Below are 22,303 nucleotides of genomic sequence, written 5' to 3'. Positions count from 1 at the left end.
GTGATTGAGCCCACAGCCCAGGCATGCGCCCTGATCAGGAATAGAACTGTAACCTCCTGGTTCATAGGTGGACACTCAACCACTGAGCCACGCCTGCCAGGTGACAAATGCATAATCTTATCTATCCACCATTCCAGTACTGGATCATACAGTATAGTTAGATTGCCCCCGAATCCTTGTACTCCACCCATTTATCCCTCCCTCCCAACCCTAGCAATCACAGATTTTTTTTACTCTTTCTATGGTAGTACCTTTTCTCAAATGTCATATAATTGAAGTATATGGGTACTATGGACTAGAATCTATAGCTTTTTCAGGTTGGCTTTTTTCACTTGGCAATATGTCTTCAAAGTTCCTCTCTGTCTTATTGTGGTGTGATAGCTCATTTCATTTTTTTCTTTTTTTTATATTGAGTTAAAATACACATAACAAATTTATCATCTTAACCATTTTCAAGTCTCCACTTCAGTGGCTTTTACATTCACTTGTTGTGCAGCCTTCACCACCATCCATCCCCATAGCTCTTGTAAATCTGAAACTCTATCTATGAAACCATAACTTGTCCTTCTCCCCTCTCCCAGCCCCTGGCAGCCACCGTCTAATTTCTGTCTGTGATTTTGATGACTCTAAGTACCTCATGTAAGTGGAATCATACAATATTTGTCTTTTTATGACTGGCTTATTTTATCAACATAATGTCCTCATTTTGTACCCTGGTTGCGGGCACATCCCCAGTGGGAGGTGTGCAGGAGGCAGCTGATCAATATTTCTCTCCCATCACTATTTCTAATTCTCTGTCCCTCTCCCTTCCTCTCTGTAAAAAATCAATAAAATATAAAAAGTATTTCCTTCCTTTTTAAGGCTAATATTCCCTTGTGTGAATGGACCACATTTTGTTTATCCTTTCATCCGTCCATGGACACGGTTGCTCCCACATTTTAGCTTTTGTGAGTGATGCTGCTGTGAACATGGGTATGAAAAATATCTCTTTAAGACCCTGCTTTATTCTTTTGGGTGTATACCTAGAAGTGGAATTGCTGGATCATATTGGAAATCTACGTTTAATTTTTTGAGGAACCATCATACTGTTTTTCAGTGGCTGTACCATTTTCCATTCCCATCTCTAGTGCACACGGTTCCAGTTCTTCTGCATTCTTACCAACACTTGTTTTTCTGTTTTGATAAGCCATCCTAATAAGTGTGAGTGGTATCTCATTGTGATTTTGTTTTGCATTTTCCTAATGTTTAATAATGTTGAACATCCTTTCATGTGCTTTTGGCCATTCCTATAACTTCTTTGGGGATTGTCTGTTTATTTATTTTTAATATATTTCTTTATTGATTTTAGAGAGGAAGGGAGAGGGAGAGAGGCAGAAACATCAATGATGAGAGAGAATCATCAATCGGCTGCCTCCTGCACACCCCCCACTGGGGATCAAGCCCACAACTCAGGCATGTGCCCTCGATTGGAATCAAGCCTGGGACCCTTCTCTGTAGGCCGACACTCCACTGACTGAGCCAAACCTGCCAGAGCAGATAGTGCCTTTTTATATTTATTTATTTATTTAAAATATATTTTATTGATTTTTTACAGAGAGGAAGGGAGAGGGAGAGAGGCAGAAACATCAATGATGAGAGAGAATCACCAAGCGGCTGCCTCCTGCACCCCCCCCACTGGGGATCAAGCCCACAACTCAGGCATGTGCCCTCACCAGGCAAGAATCAACCAGCAACCTCTAGGTGCATTGGAAGATGCTCAATCCACTGAGTCACACTAACCAGGCTGGATAGTGCCTTTTGATATAAAAAAACTTTCATGAAGTCTAATTTGTCTTTTTCTTTTGTTATCTGTGTTTTGGTGTGTTATCCAAGAAATCATTGCCAAGTTCAGTGTTATGAAGCTTTTTCCTGCGTCCTATGTTTTTGTCTCAATTTTATTTTTTTAGGTCTTTAGGTCTTTGATCCATTTTTGAGTAAATTTTTGTATACATTCTTAGGTAAGGGTTCCGCCTCATTGTTTTGCCTATGAATCTCCTGTTTTCCCAGCACCGTTTGTTGAAAAGACTGTCCTTTATCCACTGAATGGTCTTGGAACCCTGGTAAAAAATCTTATGACCAGTCCTGGTCAGGTACTCAGTGGTTAGAGCATCGTCCCCATATGCCAAGATTGCAGGTTTGATCCCCAGTCAGGGCACATACAAGGATCAACCAATGAATGCATAAGTGGAACAACAAATTGATATTTCTTTCTTTCTCTCTTTCTTCCCCCCTCCTTTTTCTCTCTCTAAAATCAATAAATAAAAATAATGATAATTTGACCAACAAAAAAATAAAATAATAATTTGACCACATGTGCAAGGCTTTATTTCTAGGCTCTCTATTCTGTGTCTTCAATTTCTTTCTGAAATGTTTTATAGTTTTCATTGTACAAGTCTTTCACTTCTTTAGTTAATTCCTAAGTAATTATGCTTTTTTAAAAAAAAATACGTTTTTTATTGATTTCAGAGAGGAAGGGAGAGGGAGCGAGAGATAGAAACATCAATAATCAGAGAGAATCATAGATAGGTTGCCTCCTGCACACCCCTTACTGGGGATCGAGCCCACAACCCAGGCATGTGCCCTTGACAGGAATCGAACCTGGGACCCTTCAGTCCACAGGCCAACGCTCTATCCACTGAGCCAAACCAGCTAGGGCAGTAACTATGCTTTTTGATGCTATTATAAACAGAATTGTTTTTGTAATCTCCTTTTCAGGTTAGTGTATAAAAATGCAACTGGTTTTTGTGTGTTGACTTTGTATCCTGCTATTTTTGCTGAGTTTATTTATTAGATCTAACAAAAAATTTTTGTGGAGTCTCTAGTAGGATTTTCTACATATGAGATCATCTCACCTGTAAACAGAAATAGTTTTACTTCTTTCTAATGGATGTCTTTTATTTCTTTATCCTGTCTAATTGCTCTGGCTGAACTTCCAGGATCATATTGAATGGAAGTGGTGAGAGTGGGCATCCTGGTCTTGTTCCTGATCTTAGAGGAAAAGCTTTCAGTGTTTTACCATTAATTTTGATGTGCACTGTGGGTTTTTCATACATGGCTTTTATTATGTTGAGGTTGTTCCCGTCTGTTCCTATTTTGTTGAGTGTTTGTATCATGAAGGCATTGAATTTTGTCAAATGATTTTTCTACATCAATTGAAATGACCTTGTAGTTTTTCCCTTTATTTTGTTGATGTGGCATATTACATTGATCCATATGCGTATGTTGAACAGATTTCTTGCATGCCAGGAATAAATTCCACTTAGTCATGGTGTATAATCCCTTTAATACACTGCTGAATTCAGTTTGCTAGTATTTTGTTAAGTATTTTCATATCAGTGTTCATAGGGGATATTTGTCTGTAGCTTTCTTTTCTTGTAGTGTCTTTGCTGGTCTCCTAGAATGAGTTAGGAGTGTTTCCTCCTATATTTTGGAAAGATTTGAGAAGGATTGGTATTAGTTTAATTCCATTGTGGTCTGAGAGCATACTTGATGTGATTTCTATTCTGTTAAATTGGTGAAGGTGTTTTGTAGGACCCAGAATGTAGTCTGTCTGGGTGAATGTTCCATGTGAACTTAAGATGTGCCTTCTGTTGTTGGAATGAAGTAGCTCTTAAGGGTCTCCAGAGAAACAACCAATAGGGTGTGTGTGTGCGTGCGTGCGTGCGTGTGTGTGTGTGTGTGTGTGTGTGTGTGTAGAGAGAGAGAGATACATAAGAAGAGAGATTTCTTAGGAATTGGCTCCCGAGATTATGGATGACAAGCTAGAGAGCCAGGAGAACTGGTAGGTCAGTTTAGTCCCTGTCCAAAGGCCTGAGAATTAGAGGGTGTAGGAGATGAATCCTGGTCTGAGTCCAAAGGCCCAAGTGCCAGGAGTATAGATGTCCAAACAGAGAGCAGATTCTCCCTTCGTTTTGTTCAGGCCCTCGGTGCACTTATAGGAGGGCCTCTGCTTTATGCAGTTCTCCAAGTCAGATGCTAATCCCTCTAGAAGTATCATCACAGACACACACAGAAAGAATGTTTTACCAGCTCTCTGGGCATCATCTTCACCCAGTCAGGTTGACACATAAAATTAACTATAGTACCTACAGATGTCAGATATGTCCAGTTGATTAATAGTGCCGTTGAGTTCGTGTCCTAAATGCTTTCCTGCCTGCTGGACCTGTCCATTCTGTAGAGTGTGTTGATGTCCCCACCTGTGACAGTGGATTTGTCTGTCGCTACTTGAATTCTGTCAGTTTTGTCTCACGTGTGTTTGATGCCCTGTGTTAGTACATAGACATCAAGGATCAGTGTGTCTTCTTTGAGAACTGACACCTTTGTTGTTATGTAATTCCCCTCTTTACCCCATAACTTTCTTCTCATGAAGTCTGCTTCACCTGAGACTAATTTGTTTACTCCAACTTTCTTTGATTCAAGTTCTCATGATACATCTTTCTCTGTATCTACTTTAATCTATGTTTTTATAAAGTGGGTTTCTTATAGACAACAGGGTGATGGGTCTTTTTAATCTACTCTGACAGTCTCCTTTTTGTTTGTTTGTTTTGTTGTTGTTAATCCTCACCCGGGGATGTTTTTTCCATTAATTATTAAGAGAGAGTGGAAGGGAGGGAGAAGCGGAGAGAGAGAAAGAAAACATGGATGTGAGACACATCGATTGGTTGCCTACCATATGCACCCCAACTGGGGGCTGAGGATCGAGCCTGGAATCAAGGTTTGTGCCCTTGGCCTGAATCGAATTGAGACCCTTCAGTCCCCAGGCTGATGCTCTAACCAGTGATGGCGAACCTGTGACACGCGTGACACGCGAACTCATTTTTTTGGTTGATTTTTCTTTGTTAAATGGCATTTAAATATATAAAATAAATATCAAAAATATACATCTTTGTTTTACTATGGCTGCAAGTATCAAAAAATTTCTATATGTGACATGGCACCAGAGTTAAGTTAGGGTTTTTCAAAATGCTGACAGGCCGAGCTCAAAAGGTTCGCCATCACTGCCTAACTGCTGGTTTTGCTAAACCAACTAGGGCAGTCTTCGTCTTTTAATTGATATACTTAGAGCTGGTATACTTAGACCATTCACTTCAAAGTGATTATTGCTCCAGTGGGATTAATATATGTTGTGTTTATAACTACTCTCTATTTGGTTTTGTTTTCTTTCTGTACTTTCTGCCTTCTCTGGTTTTAATTGAGCATTTTATTTTATTTTAATTTCTCCCCTTCCTTAGCATATCAGTTATTCTGGTGTGGCTCAAGAGTTGAGTGTCGACCTAAGAACTAGGAAGTCGCAGTTTGATTCCTGGTCAGGGCACATGCCTGGGTTGCGGGCTCTATCCCTGTCAGGGGGCATGCAGGAGACAGCCAATCAATGTTTCTCTCTCATCCTATATAATCCTATATAATAAAAAGCTAATATGCAAATCGACCAGTAGAACAACCAGTCGCTATGATGCGCACTGACCACCAGGGGGCAGGTGCTCAATGCAGGAGCTGCCCCCTGGTGGTCAGTGCACTCCCACAGGGGGAGTGCCGCTCAGCCAGAAGCCCTGAGCTGGGCTCACCACTGGTGAGCACAGTGGTAGCATGAAGGGTGTCCTATTGACAGCTTGCAGGGAGCAGGCCTAAGCTGTCAGTTGGACATCCCCTGAGGGCTCCTGTACTGTGAGAGGGCGCAGGCCATGCTGAGCGACCCTCCCTACCCCCCTGACAAGTGCACGAATGTCATGCACCGGGCCTCTAGTCATTGATGTTTCTGTCTCTCCCTTCCTCTCTCTGAAACCAGTGTGTTTTTTTCATATATTTTATTGATTTTTTACAGAGGGAAAGGGAGAGGGATAGAGAGTTAGAAACATCGATGAGAGAGAAACATCGATCAGCCGCCTTCTGCACACTCCCCACTGGGAATGTGCCCGCGACCAAGGTACATGCCCTTGACCAGAATCGAACCTGGGACCCTTGAGTCCGCAGACTGCCGCTCTATCCACTGAGCCAAACCGGTCAGGGCTGAAATCAGTTTTTAAAAAAAACACCACAAATGGCCATATGTCTGTTCCTTAAAGACAGAACACTGTCTTATGCTGGCATCTCCAAGGTTTCACATTGTGTCTGGCATGTACATGGCTGGTAATTGAAGCAGCAGAACTTGAATTAATAACTTGCACATTCCTGTGCTATAAGAACTGTGGTGATGCCTTCCCATTTAACGGGTGATAAAGCGAGGGCCTTGCTATTTCTTTATCTGTTGTGCCATGCCAGTGGGACCCAAACAGATCCCACTGGTAGTGTGCTAGGTAGTGTCCTCTCCACTGGGGATGGCTAGTGCTAGGCAAGCAGCAGGCAGTCTTTGCTCTCCCTACCCTGCTATGCTTTGCAGTTAGTATCATTTCCAGTGTGCTGGGGTGGGAAACAATGTTGTCACAGAGTACTGTGAGGGTGGGAGGTGCCAGGAAGAAGTCTGTCTCTAGGTCTCAGTGAGTATTTCCTGTCATTGAGTCCAGGTCCCCTATGCTGATACATTTGCCAAGAGACAGAGCAGTCTGAGTGTCCATTTTAAAAGACGGGAGGAGTGGGCGGCTAGCACTCTGAGACAGACAGAAAGCGACATGTTTCCAGAGTTACTGTTCGGAAAGAAGCAGCTTTGCTATGTGCCTGGCTGCCTGACATTTTCCCTGTTGAAAAGTCATTTCCCTCTGTCGTCAGTGGAAGTAGCTGAGGGTGGAGGTCCCCCTTTATCCTCCACACAAGACATGTGACCTCTCTGGCCTGACTGACCTTCATAAAATTCAACTTGACATCTCCTCCCAGCTGCTAGGACTGGGTCATCTCCTGGTCTGTCTTTGTCTTCCATTTTTTTCTGAGGAGTCATCTTTTTTCTTTTATTTATTTATTATTAAATCTTTATTGTTGAAAGTATTACATATGTCCCCTTTCCCCCCCACATTGACCCCTTGTAGCCTGCCCCACCCCAGACCTTCACCACCCTATTGTTTGTGTCCATTGGTTATGCATATATGTGTACAGGTTCTTCAAGTTCTTCAGTTGATCTCTTCCCGCCCACCTACCCTCCCCCCACCTTCCCTCTCAGATTTGAGGAGTCATCTTTTATAGGGAACTACAGTTCCCAGAATGCATTCTTTAGGTTTGGCATTCACTTCCTGCCGAGCTCTTTAACAGCCAGGTGCAAACATTTCCCGTCAATTGGAAGAAAACAACCTTGAAGAACCTTGCTGGTGTTCGGAGTTTAGAAAATTTAGGGATGGGTAAGCCTTCTTTCGCTGCCTCAGGCCAAAAAATGAAAATTTAAGTTTCTTGGAGAAAATGTACTGTTTTTTGCATATTGGTTGACTTTAATAAAAGAAAAATGAAATCCAGAAAAAAATGCATAGGAAAGCTTGTCAAATTTACTTGAAGAAGTTGAAAGTGGCAAATAGATTTAGATCCTGTATTATTATACTTTTTATTTGACTTTAAAATTCATTTTATTTTTATAATGAAGTATAATTTATGTAGGTAAAATACACAGATCTTAAGGTATAGTTAATGAAATTTAACAGGCTCATGTAACCTGACATTTGGATTTTAGAGTTATTTTGTTGGTGGTTCTCCTCCCTCAAAGCTTCAGTGAAAACAGGAAAGATGCGGCCAGACAGGTTGGAGCAGTGGAGGAACCTGTGGGCACTGCTGGCGAGGGTCATGGAACCCACCTGCCTGCTGATTATTTACTGCCAGTCCTGGTGTCCTGTTCAGATTAAAATTCCTTACAGTTAAAAGCAAATAACAGCAAGCCGAGACCAAATGTGCAATGTTTCTCAAGAGTAATTAGATATCCTGGTGCAGACATCTCAGGGCACATGCCTGGGTTTCTGTCTGTCTCTCCTTCTCCCTTCCTCTCTAAAATCAATACAAATATATTTTAAAAAGAAAAGGAGTATCCTCTAGTTTTCAGCTACCAAGTTTGTGTATCCATCAGAAGTGCCTTATTTATCATGCTATGTAGGTATTTCATTTTTGTATTTTATTCACTTGGACATCGACATGAATTGATATTTCCTTTAACTCCTTTCTGTCAATGTGCATCTCTTCAGTAATTTCCACTACCTAAATGCTGCTGCTATGTCTGGTGCACGAGCACCCACATCGTAGTCCCTTCAGCCACTGTGTGGCTTAAACTTTGTTTGACCTGACAGTAGGGGCTTGACCCTCTTTCTTCCCAATGTGTCTGCCCCACTTTCTGAAACACCTTTCTGAGTCACTTGATTTAGTGCCTCTCTTGTTCATAGCACAGGAGTTGGTGTCTTGCTTTGTGATCCATCTGAAAAGCTTTTTCTTTATTATGTGAGTTCAGGTGTGGTTGCGTTTAGCTCTTATTATTTATATTGTGCCTGTGCTTTTTCTTTTTAAAATATTTTTATTGATTTCAGAGAGAAAGGGGCAAGGGGAGAGAGAGAGAGTGAAAGAGAGAGAGAGAGAGAGATAGAAACAACAATGATGAGCCCAGCCATCATAGCTTAGTAGTTGAGCCTCCGGTGTGCAGGAGGCAGCCGATCAATGATTCTCTCTCATCGTTGATGTTTCTATCTATCTCTCCCTCTCCCTTCCTATCTGAAATCAGTGAAAATATATTTTTTTAATAGAAAGAAAGAAAGATCAATGATGAGAGAGAATCATCGATCAGGTGCCTCCTGCAGGCCCCCTATTGGGTATCAAGCTGGCAACCTGGGCATGTACCCTGACTGGGAATCGAACCATGACCTGCTGGTTCATAGGTTGATGTTCAACCACTGAGTCACACAACGCGTGTGTTTCCGTGGACTGTGTTCAGTACTTACTGTGTTTCCTTTTGCCATCATTTTTTGTTGTATCTTGGTGAAGTCTGCCTTCTAGTAACATCCTCAGGGACAGTTCACAGGAGCCGTGTTCCCTGAATGTTGAGACTGTCCATAGCATGAGCTCATATGTAACTTAAATTTTTTTTTATCACTAGTCCACCCTACTCTTACTTTTATTGTGATAATAAACACCTTTTTGCCTGGTCCCGAATGCCACAGACCAGTCCACAGCCACCCGACTTTGTACCGTTGGTGACTCAGGTCAATCCATCATGGCTGTGGCCGCTTACCCTGCTTTTCAGTCCCTGAGCCTTGTGTAACTTAAAATTTTCTTAAGAGCCACATTAAAAAGGTAGAGAGAAGCAGGTTAAATTAACGTTCATAATGTATTTTGTTTAACCCAATGTTATCTAAAACATCATTTTCACGTGTAACCCACCAATACTTAAAATTACTAAGGTATTTGTTTTGGAAACCCAGTATGCTGTACACTTAAAGCATACCTTAGTGGACCAGCCACGCTTCCAGTGCTCTCATGTGTCCCCCAGAGGCCCTGTTGGGCAGCACAGGTCTGTGGCCTGCCTGTAGAGGAAGTAGTGGTGGCTGTAGAATCCATGGCTCACTTTCTATTGCTGCATCTTGTAAGTGTGGTGTTGATGTCTTCTGCCACTGAAGTTGCCGTGGAGAAACCACTGTCCTGCTTTCCTGCTCTGTGGCCTCTCCTGTTCTGATTTTCATATGAATGGAGTCAGGCCATATGAGGCTTTTAATGTCTGGTTTCTTTCCCTTAGCACAACGTTTTCAAGGCTTTGCTATGTCTTAGTGAGTGTCTGTGCTTCGTGCCTCTCTATGGCTGAGTAGCACTCTGTTGTCTGGATGGCCCCATTGTTTATCTGTCCAGTGAAGGGTTGTTTCCGTGTTTTGGCTGCTGTGATGCTGCTGTGAACACTCGTGCAACAGTGTTGTGTGTGGATGTGTTTTTTCGGGTCTCAGGTGGGCTTACTGTAGAGTCCTGACTCCAGCTCAGCCTGGGGAACCAACCACCAAACTTTTCCCAACAGTGGAGTGAGAGGGTCTCTAATCCTTATAATTTCATTTTCATTTCTTTTACCTTTTCCCTCCTCTTGAACTCTTGATTCTGAAGCTTTTATTCCTTAGCTGCATCAAAGACTGTAACTCACATTCTGATTTTAAATTGTTACTGTCTAACTAGAAGCCCGGTGCACGAATTTGTGCAGGGGAGGGGGGTCGATCAGGGCCTGCTGGCTGGGGGGAGGGACCGCAGGAGGTTGGCCGGCAGGCCCCGATCTCGTTGTGTAGATGTACTGAGGTAGTGGCAGGCAAAGACCACAGACAGAGTGCCCCAAAATGGCCTGAACACCAGCTAATCTCTGAGGTGGAAATACAGCTCTACTTCACTGCCCGCACTTGGGCAGCCTCACTCTCCCCGGGGCAGAGTTGCTGACAGACAGACAGATTGTCTCTCCTACCTCAGCCACACATTTTTTCAGAACTCTGCCCCCAAGCATGATAGGTAGCTGACTTCGGCCAATGGTGGCACACCGCCATAGGAGCGCTAGCCAATCAGCAGTTGGGAGCCCGGAAAGGCATGGAGCCAAACTAGAAGTGGCTGGTGGGGACAGAAGGTCAAGCGGTGCGCACGCATGGTTAGGTGGCAGAGGTTAAGATGGTGGTGGTGCTTACTTTATGTCTTTGCAGTTAGGCTGCTGCCTTGCCCCTTCTGCCCCTTCCGAGCTGCTACTCTGTCTCGATCGGGGTTGCTCTCCTCCTACAGGCTTCCCAGAACCAGATTCTCCAGGGCCTGGAGCCTTAGCTGGGGGGAGGGATAGGCCAGGGGGAGGGACCACGAGAGGTTGGCCAGCACAGGAGGTTGACTGTGGGAGCACACTGACCACCAGGGGGCAGCTCCTGCATTGAGCATCTGCCCCCTGGTGGTCAGTGTGTGTCATAGTTACTGGTTGACCATCATTCCAGTCGTTTGGTTGTAACAGTCGCTTAGGCTTTTATATATATAGATGTTTGTTCAAAATCACCAATTAAAACATTTGAGCATATTTCTTTCTTTATTGGAAGGACTTCTATTAATAATTTGATTTATTTTTCAGAGATACAACTGTTTCTTATATAAATTTATGTAGTTTATGTTAATGGAATTTGGTCACTTCATCTGCAATTGCACATTTGTGGGCATAGAGTTTTTTGTAGTGTTGCCTCTTATTTAATGTCTGAGATTATTGGCAATTACACAACTTTTTTTAAAAATATATTTTATTGATTTTTTTACAGAGAGGGAGGGAGAGGGATAGAGAGTTAGAAACACCAATGAGAGAGAAACATCGAAAAGCTGCCTCCTGCACACCCCCCCACTGGGGATGTGCCTGCAACCAAGGTACATGCCCTTGACTGGAATCGAACCTGGGACCCTTTAGTCCACAGGCTGACGCTCTAGCCACTGAGCCAAACCAGTCAGGGCTACACAACTTTTTTTAAAAAATGTGTTAAAATATAGATCAATAAAATATATATTTTTAAAAAATATATACAAAAATAGAATTTTCCATCTTTTATTTTTTATAAAATGAAAAATAAAATAAATTTTATTTTTTATTTATTTTTATTGTTGACTAGAGGCCCAGTGCACAAATTTGTGCACCAGTGGGGTCCCTCAGTCTGTATTGCGGGTTGGGCTGAAACTGGCTCTCTGACATTCCCCGAGGGGTCCTCGATTGCAAGAGGGTGCAGCCCAGGCTGATAGACCCCACCGGTTCACGATCGGGGCCGGGAGAGACGCAGGAGGTTGGCCAACCGGGGAGGGGCTACAGGAGAGCTGCAAGGCATGCCTAGCCCATCTCGCTCAGGCCAGACCCCAGCAGCAAGCTAACCTACCGGTCAGAGCGCCTACCCCTTGGTGGTCAGTGCATGTCATAGCAGCCGGTCAACTCTCTGCCCCCTAGTGGTCAGTGCATGTTATAACGAGCAGTTGAGCATCCTTAGCATATCATTAGCATATTATGCTTTGATTGGTGGAACAGACAACCAGACACTTTAGCATATTAGGCTTTTATATAGGAATTATGAAAGTTTTATTGGCCAAAGCTCTACTGTTGCCATCCTCACTGTCAAACTTTCTGTAAGCAATTTGAAAAGGAAACACTGAAAGGGAGCTTGCTATATTGGAAAGGAATGGATTTTCACCCCCATTCCTATTCAGGCTGTTACATTGCCCTCTGTGGGCCTAGAAGTCTATGCGCCATTCCCCGTTCTGCCCATTATGTTCTTATCTCGGGCTGGGGCTGCCACCAGCTGGCCACACAGTCTCCTCTTCAGTTCCCAGTTGTCTCAGCCTTGGTGGGACACTTCTCCAGCTCCAGAGCCCTTCACTTCCCTTCCTCCTGGATATTATTCTCCTAGGCTGCTTCCAATTTATAGCCAAAGGTTGTATAATTTCAAAGACCAAGGAGCTTCTGGAACTCCTATCTCTTCAATGGATTTCCTGTTCTCCCTCCATATAGGAGATACCACATTCTGACACTGATCTGCAAGATGACATTTACTCATTGTTTGGCCTTTTTCTCCCCCTCTTGACAGGTGGCTGGTAGCATGTTTAGAATCAGCAGGATCCGCTGTAAATTATGAGGCATGTGCTGACCGAGTGTGCTTCCACACAAAGCTCAGCAGGGCTCGGTCAGAAGGAGACCAGTGGACACGGAGCCACTGACTGTCTTTTCCATTTGTCCTCAGAGCCCCCCAAGATGAACCCAGTGGTGGAGCCGCTGTCCTGGATGCTGGGCACCTGGCTGTCAGACCCACCGGGAGCTGGGACCTTCCCAACACTGCAGCCCTTCCAGTACCTGGAGGAGGTGCACATCTCCCACGTGGGCCAGCCCATGCTCAACTTCTCGTAAGTGCACCTGAGTCTCCGGGAGAATGCCAGGTGGGAAGGGCATGTCCCAGAGAGGCTCCCTGCACTTGCAGCTAAAACGTGGTAGGCAGAGACAGGACGTTCTGGCTCCTGTGTATGTGATGATGCTAGGCTGGCAAGATGTCAGATGTGTTACCCCAAACACAAAATAAGTGCTCGTGTTTAACTCAACCCTTCACCCAATATTACTGAAAAGGAGAGAGCTCGACTTTCTTTTAGACTTACCCCTGAGCTGATTGAGGTTTCAAAGGAGCTGTTAATATTTTGGTTCTCAGGTTCTTATTAGACAACAAAGCAGAGGTCCTCCAGCTGTGTGTGTTTCACCCCAGCCCCAACCACAGGAGGCAGGTCGTAGTGTCAGGTGGCTAAATAGAAGGGAACCAGGGGAGGTGGCTGAGAATATTTTGTTTTTAATTTCAGAGATAACACACAGTTTTTAAAGTTTAAGCAGTGAAAAAATACTAAAAGTAAAAGTCTGCCCTTCCCCAATATCCGCTATACATTTAATTATATATTAAGAATCTTATTAAATTAACTTGATTCTATTTATGTCATGCCTAGAAACTTCAGAAGGATTTAGAAGACCTTGCATTTAAAAATATTATCTAATACCTTTTTGTATTATTCTTGACTGAATGGATGAGGGCAGAGTAATATTGTGTACGTAACACCAAAGAGGAAATTCTGGATAACACAAAATAACGGGCAGTATAAAACAGTCTTGTTAAACAGTGGGCTACAACCCAAAGATAATTTTGTGACTACAGAACAAAGTATCTCTTTTGGGGAATAGAATTGTGAGTGTGTTAGACTATGATCTAGAGCAGTGATGGTGAACCTATGACACACATGTCAGAGGTGACACGCGAACTCATTTTTTTGGTTGATTTTTCTTTGTTAAATGGCATTTAAATATATAAAATAAATATCAAAAATATAAATCTTTGTTTTACTATGGTTGCAAATATCAAAAAATTTCTGTATGTGACACGGCACCAGAGTTAAGTTAGGGTTTTTCAAAATACCGACACGCCGAGCTCAAAAGGTTCGCCATCACTGATCTAGAGTGTATTTTTCATAAGGGTTTAAGAGGGCATGTGCTGTGGCTGCCAGCGCTGCCCTGTTCAGGGTTCAATTCCAATGGCAGCTCGCAGTGCTGGCAAAGTTGTGTTAGAGTCTAAGTGCAGAACTGTCAGCGCAGATGTCTCTTCCATCACCGTGAACTTGCATCATGATGCAGGTTGATTGATAAGAAGTGGAGTCCTGACTCAGGGCCTGTTCTTTTCCCCACCGTGTAGATGAGTGGGTGTCCAAGGCAAGATGATAGCTCTGGGGAGGGCAGACCTGGTGTAAGGGTAGGATTTGGTGCTGAGCCCTGAAGCATGTCAGGTGTGGGCTCAAAGGGCTTTGGGAAAGGTAACCACAATTATAAAGAACATGTTGGCTGTCCTTGAGGTGGTGCCAAGCACAGTGGAGTATTTGTGTGGGGAGGTTCCAGGAGCTGCTTTCAGGCTAGAGATTGAACCCCTAATGCACCTGGGGGCCAAAGCCCACGAATGTGGTTGCTCAAGTGTCTTTCCATGTGAGCGAGAAGTGTATTACCTTGTGCTCAGTGGGGGTCTTATGAAGTGGGGATGGGGGCGCAAAGCCTGCATTGAGGGCCCTGCATCCCTGCCCTCACCTATGCCCTGTCCCCACCCCCTGTTCCCCGTGCAGATTCAACGCTTTCCACCCGGACACTCGGAAGCCCATGCATAGAGAGTGTGGCTTCATCCGGCTACAACCCGACACCAACAAGGTGGCCTTCGTCAGCGCCCAGAACACAGGTACCTCTTGCCAGCCAGCCAGATGGCCCCTGGGTGAGGTAGCATCTGCCTCTGCTCTTTCAGTCGCTCCAGTGTCCCTGCTCACAGACATTTTGTAGGGGTCAGTTGGGAGGGGGACACAGACCTAATCCTGTGGGTCCCTTTCAGGGCAGGAAGCATCAGGAGAAGTGCAGTGGGGCCTGCAGGTGGGGAGTCAGCAGGTGGAGTCCTGTCTGCAGTCTCTGAGGTCCACAGGGGGTGGTAAAGGAGTGTTTCTGTGAGAACGGGCTGATTTTTTTTTCCGCCTGAGTTCCTTCAATGACAGCACACTCCCCGGCTCCCTGGTGTTTCCTATGGGACACGCCCCTAGGGAGAGAGCTAGACCAGGGAGGCTCACTGTCCATCTGAAAGCTCTTGTCTGGAAGTCTGCTTTGCCCCTAGAATGAGGTCATTCTAAAATAGCTTACCAGGTTCATCAATTAGAAATGACGCAGAACCCAGCTGTTGACTTTTACCTGCTCACTGCCTCAGATGAGTCTCACTTCCTGGAAGCAGGTGGACAGTTAGGACCAGCCCAATCTGGAATGGAGCACAGGACATTGGTGGACTGCAAGTCAGTGGGCAGCCAGAGGGATGTCCATTTCCCTGGCCACCTTTCCCTCCTCTCAGATCCTAGGGGATCTATTTGAGGCGAGTGGGGAAGGCAGGTGGAAGTCAGGGCACCCCTGGAGAGGTTGACCCTCTGTAGATCACCTGCCCTGGCTGTACTAATATGAGGAGTTGTGTTTTTCCCCTCTTGATATCAGGAGGTTCATTGCAGACAAGGGGCCTTGTGGCCTTGATGGCTGCAGAGTTCAGGTCTGTTGAATCTATGAATGCAAAGATGCACAGCCAAGAGCCCATGGCAGGCTGTCATGGACTGATGGCCTCTCTTGCAGGTATTGTGGAGGTGGAGGAGGGCGAGGTGAACGGGCAGGAGCTGTGCATCGCATCCCACTCCATCGCCAGGATCTCCTTTGCCAAGGAGCCCCACGTGGAGCAGGTGAGCCTGTCATCCCTCTCAGACATCACTTTGTGGTGTAGGCAGGATTGCACATTGTTCTGACTTCTCACTGTGTCTTGGGGACCTGTCTGTCTCCAGGGCACATCATTCTTCCTCACTTACATGTCCTGGCTGGTAGGCAGGGAGATTCTCAGGTTCCTTGTTTTTCTGTCACAAACATCCTTTTCCATTTGTGTTGTCCACTTTTGCAGGCATATCCACATCTGTTGGATAAATTTCTCCCAGTTAAATTGTTGGATCAAAGGATAGGTACATTTAAAATTTTGATAGATACAAATAAATTCCTTTTATTAATGAATTCCTACCAGCATTGCATGAGTGCCTGGTTCCCTACTCCTTTATCAACATGCTAATCTGATAAAGACGAGATTGCATCTCATTTGTGTTTTAAATTTAACATATGAGTGAAAGGGAGGACTCCCCACACTCATTCACCATTGGTATTTCTTATTCTGTGTACTTGATGTTTAAAGTCATTGACCGTTTTTCTGTGGGCTTTCATTTTTTTTTATTGATTTATGGGGGCTTTTTATATACTATGGATATTAATCTATTGTCTGCATTTCCCCATTTGGTGGCTGTGTGACTTTGGTTTATGATGTGTTCTACCCATAGGTTGTAAGCTTTACTGTGATTGCCTCTGGGGGTCTTTTCCTTTGCAGTGTGTGGATTTGGATTCATGCTCAAAAAATTGTTTTCTCCAAAATGATAAAATTATTCTTCCATTTTTCTTGTACTCTTATAGCTTTCCTTCTTACACTCAGACCTTTAGTTTCTCTCAGATTTGTTTTTACAGGATGCAATGTATAGTTCTGACTTTCCTCAGATGGATGAACGGTGACCCTACAGATTTGAAATGTCATGCCTATCACAAGCACATCCCCCATAAATAGGGGGAGAGGCCTGTTTCTTTTTGTCTTTTTTTTTTTTAATATATTTTATTGATTTCTTACAGAGAGGAAGGGAGAGGGATAGAGAGCCAGAAACATCCATGAGAGAGAAACATGGATCAGCTGCCTCCTGCACGCCCCCCACTGGGGATGTGCCCGCAACCAAGGTACATGCCCTTGACCGAAATCGAACCTGGGACCCTTGAGTCCGTAGGCCGAAGCTTTATCCACTGAGCTAAACTAGTTCTGGCTCTTTTTGTCTTTTTTCAATAGTAATTTAAAATCATCTAATAATTTAAAGTTACCAGACTTTGTTATATTTTAATGTCATGGGAAAATTCTTGATTTTTAAAATATTCTTGATTAGCTCTGGCCAGTGTGGCTCAGTTGATTGGAGTGACATCCCATGAAACCAAAAGGTCTTGAGTTTGATTCACATACCTAGATGGCAGGTTTAATCCCCGGTTCAGGAACATGTAGGCGGGAACCAATAGATGTTTCTCTCTCCCTCTCTTTCTCTTCCTCTCTCGATAAATCAACTTAAAAAAACAACACATCACCTGGCCTGTGTGGCTCAGTTGGTTGAGTGTTGACCCATGCAGCAGGAGGTCACTGGTTCAATTCCCAATTAGGGCACATGCCTGGGTTTCAGGCTCAATCCCCATTACAGACATACAGGAGGCAGCCAATTGGTGTTTCTTATCTCATCAGTGTTTCTCTCTCACCCTCCCTCTCCCTTCCTCTCTCTGAAGTCAATAAAAACATATTTTAAAAATACACATATCCTTAAGTGAGGATTTTTTTTAAATGCTAACTTTTCTTGGTTAATTCTTAAGCAGTTCCTCATTGAGATAACCTGTTCAATGAGCTTGTCCAGGTCCATAAAATATAAATCAAGATTGTGTGAATACACGAATTAAATGGGGGAGAACTGGAGTCTTTCCATGGGTAGTGCTACAGAGCAGCGTGATGGTGTGCTGCAGTACTTTCAGGTCTAGTGTGGTGTGTTCAGTAGATATCAAAAGTGTATTTCTTTATCACTTAAATCATACAGGTTTGGCCACTCCGTGGTACGGTGAAACCTTAAGTGCCATATAGTTTCTGTTGCTATGTGCATAGACTGTTGTCTCCATTTCATCTTCTAACTGGTTTTTGGTGGTTATAAGGAAACGCATGGTTTCTGTGTGTTTCTGTCCATTTGAGTCACATCTGTCAGTCTCTGACCACCGGGTCTGGGCATGGCACTGCCAGGGTCACGGGGGAACCTGTTGACCTCAGGCCTGACTTCTGAGGTACTGCTGTGTCACAGTCCTGTTGGATGCTTGCTGGAGGCCCTGGCCGGGTCAAGAAGATCCTCTTTCTAGTGTGCTGAGAATTGTTTTCAAGAAAGGGTTTTGAGTTTCTTCAAATGCTCTTGCAGCCTCTTTGGGGAAGATTCTGTGTTTTTTCCACTTGAAGCTGTCAATGCAGTGAATTATATTAATAACTCTAAATGTTGAGTCATGTTTGAAGATCACTTCTGGTTATAATGAATTAAATAATTTTTTCAGATGTTGTCCATTTTGGTATCAGTTATTCATAGAGCTCCTTAGCTGTTTCTTCCTCCTGTCAGGGGTGGCTCCACAGGACTAAGTGGTGACCCCCTTGGGAACATGTCTTGGCCGGGCACTGGGGAGCAGAGGGACCCAGACCTGGATGCTGCTTCTGCCTCCACTGTTCATCTCCAGGCCTACCTCACTTCATTTGTAAATTCACAGCTCCTTATATCAAGATTTTCAGAGTTTGGAGAAGTGACACATATGTCCCCTTGGATTTTCTGTGTCTTCTCTTTTTCTTGCCAGAGGCTTCCTATTTTATCAGGGTTTTCGCTAGAGAACTAACTTTGGGTTTTATTAATTAAACAAAAAGTGCTATTTTGCAAAAGGAGGGAGTCGGCAGAGGTGAGGCCTGTGGGAGGGGGTCAAGAGGAGGGCTCCACTCTGCATAGTGACCTGGCTGACCAGAGGCTGGTCTCACATGTCTGGTTGACTTTCCCCCCTGGGTTGGCCTTTCCCTGTGAGTTTACCTTTCCCCTTGGCTTGACCCTTACTATGTTCTCTTGGGTTAAATATTCTTAGCATTCTGTTTTATTTCTTCTGTTAGTTTCTTAACTGTATCTTTTTTTAATGGCTGCTTTCAGGCTATCTGCATCTTAACTTAAAATCAGTGTTATACCATTGCATTCCCACTTTCCACCTGATTTTGGATAATCCTGTGCTCTTTGCAGCTGAACTTTCCATTTCATGAGTCCTAACCTCACAGCTCTGTAACTCCATTTACTCTCCTGTGCTGCTGTCACCACACCTGGTCCATGTGAGGGATGGGCACACAGACACACTACAGTAGGAACCTTCATAGAATTGTTACTTTTGCTTAAAATAGTCAGTTGACTTCCAAACAAATTATAATGAGGGGAAGTAATCTCTTATACTTATCCATTTATTTTCTCTATGTGTTGCCCTTGCCTCCTTCCTGCCACCCTAAAATTCCAGTGGTACTATCTCCCTTCATCCTGAAGACCTGCATTAACAGTATTTCTCATAACACAAATCTGGCAACAGTGCTCTTGAGTTTATTTCACACCCAACTTTTTTTCCTTTTTCAATGTTTTTATATTGAGTTGAAATACATATAAAAAAATTGATCATCTTAACCATTTTGAAGTGTCCACCTCAGTGATTTCTATAATTCACTTTGTTGTGCAGCCATCCCCATCATCCATCCCCATAGCTCTTGTATATTTGAAACACTATCTATGAAACCATAACTCCCCTTTCTCCCCTCCCCCAGCCCCTGGCGGCCACCATCTACTTTCTCTCTGTGATTTTTTTTTTTTTATTGCTTAAAGTATCACAAAGAGTATTACATATGTCTCCTTTTTTTTTTTTTTTCCCGCCCTTGACAATCCCCTGGCCTCCCCTACCCTCCAGTGTCTTATGTCCATTGGTTATGCTTATATGCATGCATACAAGTACTTTGGTTGATCTCTTACTCCCCCTTCCTGCCCCCCCCTCTGTGATTTTAATGACTCTTAAATACCTCATATAAGTGGAATCATATAATATTTGTCTTTTCATGACTGGCTTATTTTATCAGCATAATGTCCTCAAGGTTCATCCATGTTGTTGCACATGGCAGGATTTCCTTCCTTTTTATGGCTAATATTCCCTTGTGTGAATGGAACACATTTTGTTTAACCTTTCCTCTGTCCATGGACACTTGGATTGCTTCCGTGGGTGTGCACATATCTCTGAGACCCTCATTTCAATTCTTTCAGTCTGTATTCAGGAGTGGAATTGCTGGATCATATGGTAACTCTGTGTTTAATTGTTTGAGGAACCATTATACTGTTTTCCACAGAAGCTGCACCATTTTCCATTCCCATCTCCTATGAACAGGGCTCCAGTTTCTCCACGTCCTCGTCAACACTTGATATTTTCTGGGGTTTTGATAGCAGCCATCTTGATGAGTGAGGAGGCATCACTGTGGTTTGATTTGTGTTTCCCATGGTCAGTGCTGCTGAGCATCTTTTCATGGGCTTGTTAGCCATTCATGTATCTTTGCAGAAATGTCTATTCAAGTCCTTTGTCCATAGTTGAACAGGGTTATTTGGGTTTTTTTTGTTTGCTTGTTTTTTACAGTGAAATTCCAGCAATCTTTGTGATTGTTGGGAACTCTTCTTTTATTAAAAATATATGTTTTTAGAAAGAGAAGAAAGGGAGAGAGATATAGAAACATCAATGAGCTCTGGCAAGTTTGGCTCAGTGGATAGAGCATCGGCCTGCAGACTGAAGGATCCCGGGTTCGATTCTCGTCAAGGGCACATACCCAGGTTGTAGGCTCGATCCCCAGTAGAGGTGTTCAAGAGGCAACCGATCAATTATTCTCTCTCATCATCAGTGTTTCTCCCTCTCACTTCTTTTCTGAAATCAATAAAAATATATTTTAAGAAAAGAAAAGAAACATCAATGATGAGAGAAAAACATCTATCTACCACTTCCCGCACGCCCCCTACTGGGAGTCAAGCCCACGCTACCTCGACATAGGCCCTGGCCAGGAATCGGACCAGTGACCTCTTGGTTCATGGGTCTATGCTCAACCACTGAACCACATTGGCCAGGCCAGGATTGTTTTTGGATCAGAAGAGTTCTTAATATATTCTGGATATTACCTCTAATATCATGTATTTGGCAAATATTTTCTTTCATTCTGTGGGCTGCTGTTTATCGATAGTGCCTTTTGATATATAAATTTTTAAAATATTCATGATGTCCCGTTTATCTGTCTTTCCTGTTGTTGACTGTGTTTGATGTTACATACAAGAAATCCTTGCCCATTCCAGTGTTGTGAAGCTTTTACTCATGTTTTCTTTTAAGAGGTTTATAAATTTAGCTTTTATATTCAAGTCTCTGATCTATTTTGAGTTATTGTTATTGTTTTTGTATATACTATTAGATAAGGGTCCAGCTTCATTCTTTTGTATGTGAATATCCAGTTCTCCCAGCACCATTAGTACAAAAGTCTTTTCCACATTGAATGGTCTTGACAACCTGTTGAAAACCAACTAGGACAGCTAGGAATGTCTTTTTTTTCTTCTTTTTTTTTAATATATTTTATTGATTTTTTACAGAGAGGAGGAGAGAGAGATAGAGAGTTAGAAACATTGATGAGAGAGACACATTGATCAGCTGCTTCCAGCACACCTCCTACTGGGGATGTGCCTGCAACCAAGGTACATGCCCTTGACCGGAATCGAACTTGGGACCTTTCAGTCCGCAGGCCGACGCTCTATCCACCGAGCCAAACCGGTTAGGGGGAATGTCTTAAAAATTAAACAGCAAAGCCAGCCTGGGGTCTTGAACACAGAATTAGAGCTGAATGAACAAGGGCTCGTAGCCTTGAATTGTTTTTTACCTCTTCCTCCTGGTTACCTCCCACATTCCATGATTCACAGAGAATTGCCCTTTCTTCCTCAGTGATAGCAGGCTACACCCACACTGCCCAGTCCCCGTGGCCACAACCTTTGATCTCTCCCCAGTGCAGTTTTTTAAGCACTGTGTTCATTACACCACCCAGGAATCTTCAGAAATGCCCTTCTGCTTATATTATGATGATAGCCACACTTTAAGCAAATTAACTGTTTGTCATTCATATCAGTTCTCACACTTCAGTGTACCAGTGAATCTAGGGTGTTAATGTAAAAAAACCATTGAAACCTGTAGAGAATTTTTGTGAGTTTATTTGAGCCAAACTGTCGACATATGCCGGGAAGCAGAACCTCAACGAATTGAGATAATGCTCCGGAGGATGGCGGGTTACATTTGTATTTATACATTGCAATCAAAGGAGGGACGTAGGTGGGTTACATGAAATTCATTGGTAATAAGATTAAGGAGGAGGGATAAAGCAAAGCGGGGCGTGGCAGGGGGAGACCCTGGGATTGGATAAAAAGTAAAATGATGGACACTTAGGTGGGTGCAGGAACAATTAACATGAAAATGAAGGGATTTGTGGTATCTGTCCTGGTGTCCAGCACATTTGGTTGTGCCCCAAGGGCTCCAGAAAAAGGGAAGTTATAAAGTTACCCAGACGCCCTAGCTGGTTTGGCTCAGTGGATAGAGCATCAGCCTATGGACTGAAGGGTCCTGGGTTCAAATCCAGTCAAGGGCATATGCCTGGTTTGTATTCTTGAT

The 22,303-nt window shown here is 43.5% G+C and overlaps 1 protein-coding gene across 1 annotated transcript in view; it reads left to right on the top strand.

The window, feature by feature from the left end:
• Positions 1–7,199: 7,199 nt before the first annotated feature.
• THAP4 (THAP domain containing 4) overlaps positions 7,200–22,303 on the top strand; it is a 17,140-nt gene continuing 2,036 nt past the window's right edge. Inside the window, exons 1-4 of the mRNA XM_006760536.2 lie at positions 7,200–7,301; positions 12,633–12,792; positions 14,530–14,639; positions 15,557–15,660. Coding sequence (XP_006760599.1) covers positions 7,298–7,301; positions 12,633–12,792; positions 14,530–14,639; positions 15,557–15,660 — 378 coding nt within the window. The 5' untranslated portion in view covers positions 7,200–7,297. The remainder of the gene's footprint in view (positions 7,302–12,632; positions 12,793–14,529; positions 14,640–15,556; positions 15,661–22,303) is intronic.

Source organism: Myotis davidii, unplaced genomic scaffold, assembly GCF_000327345.1.
Source record: "Myotis davidii unplaced genomic scaffold, ASM32734v1 scaffold370, whole genome shotgun sequence".
Taxonomy (NCBI): Eukaryota; Metazoa; Chordata; class Mammalia; order Chiroptera; family Vespertilionidae; genus Myotis; species Myotis davidii.
Note: the sequence above shows the minus strand (reverse complement) of the source record. Positions and strands in the feature narration are given on the sequence as shown.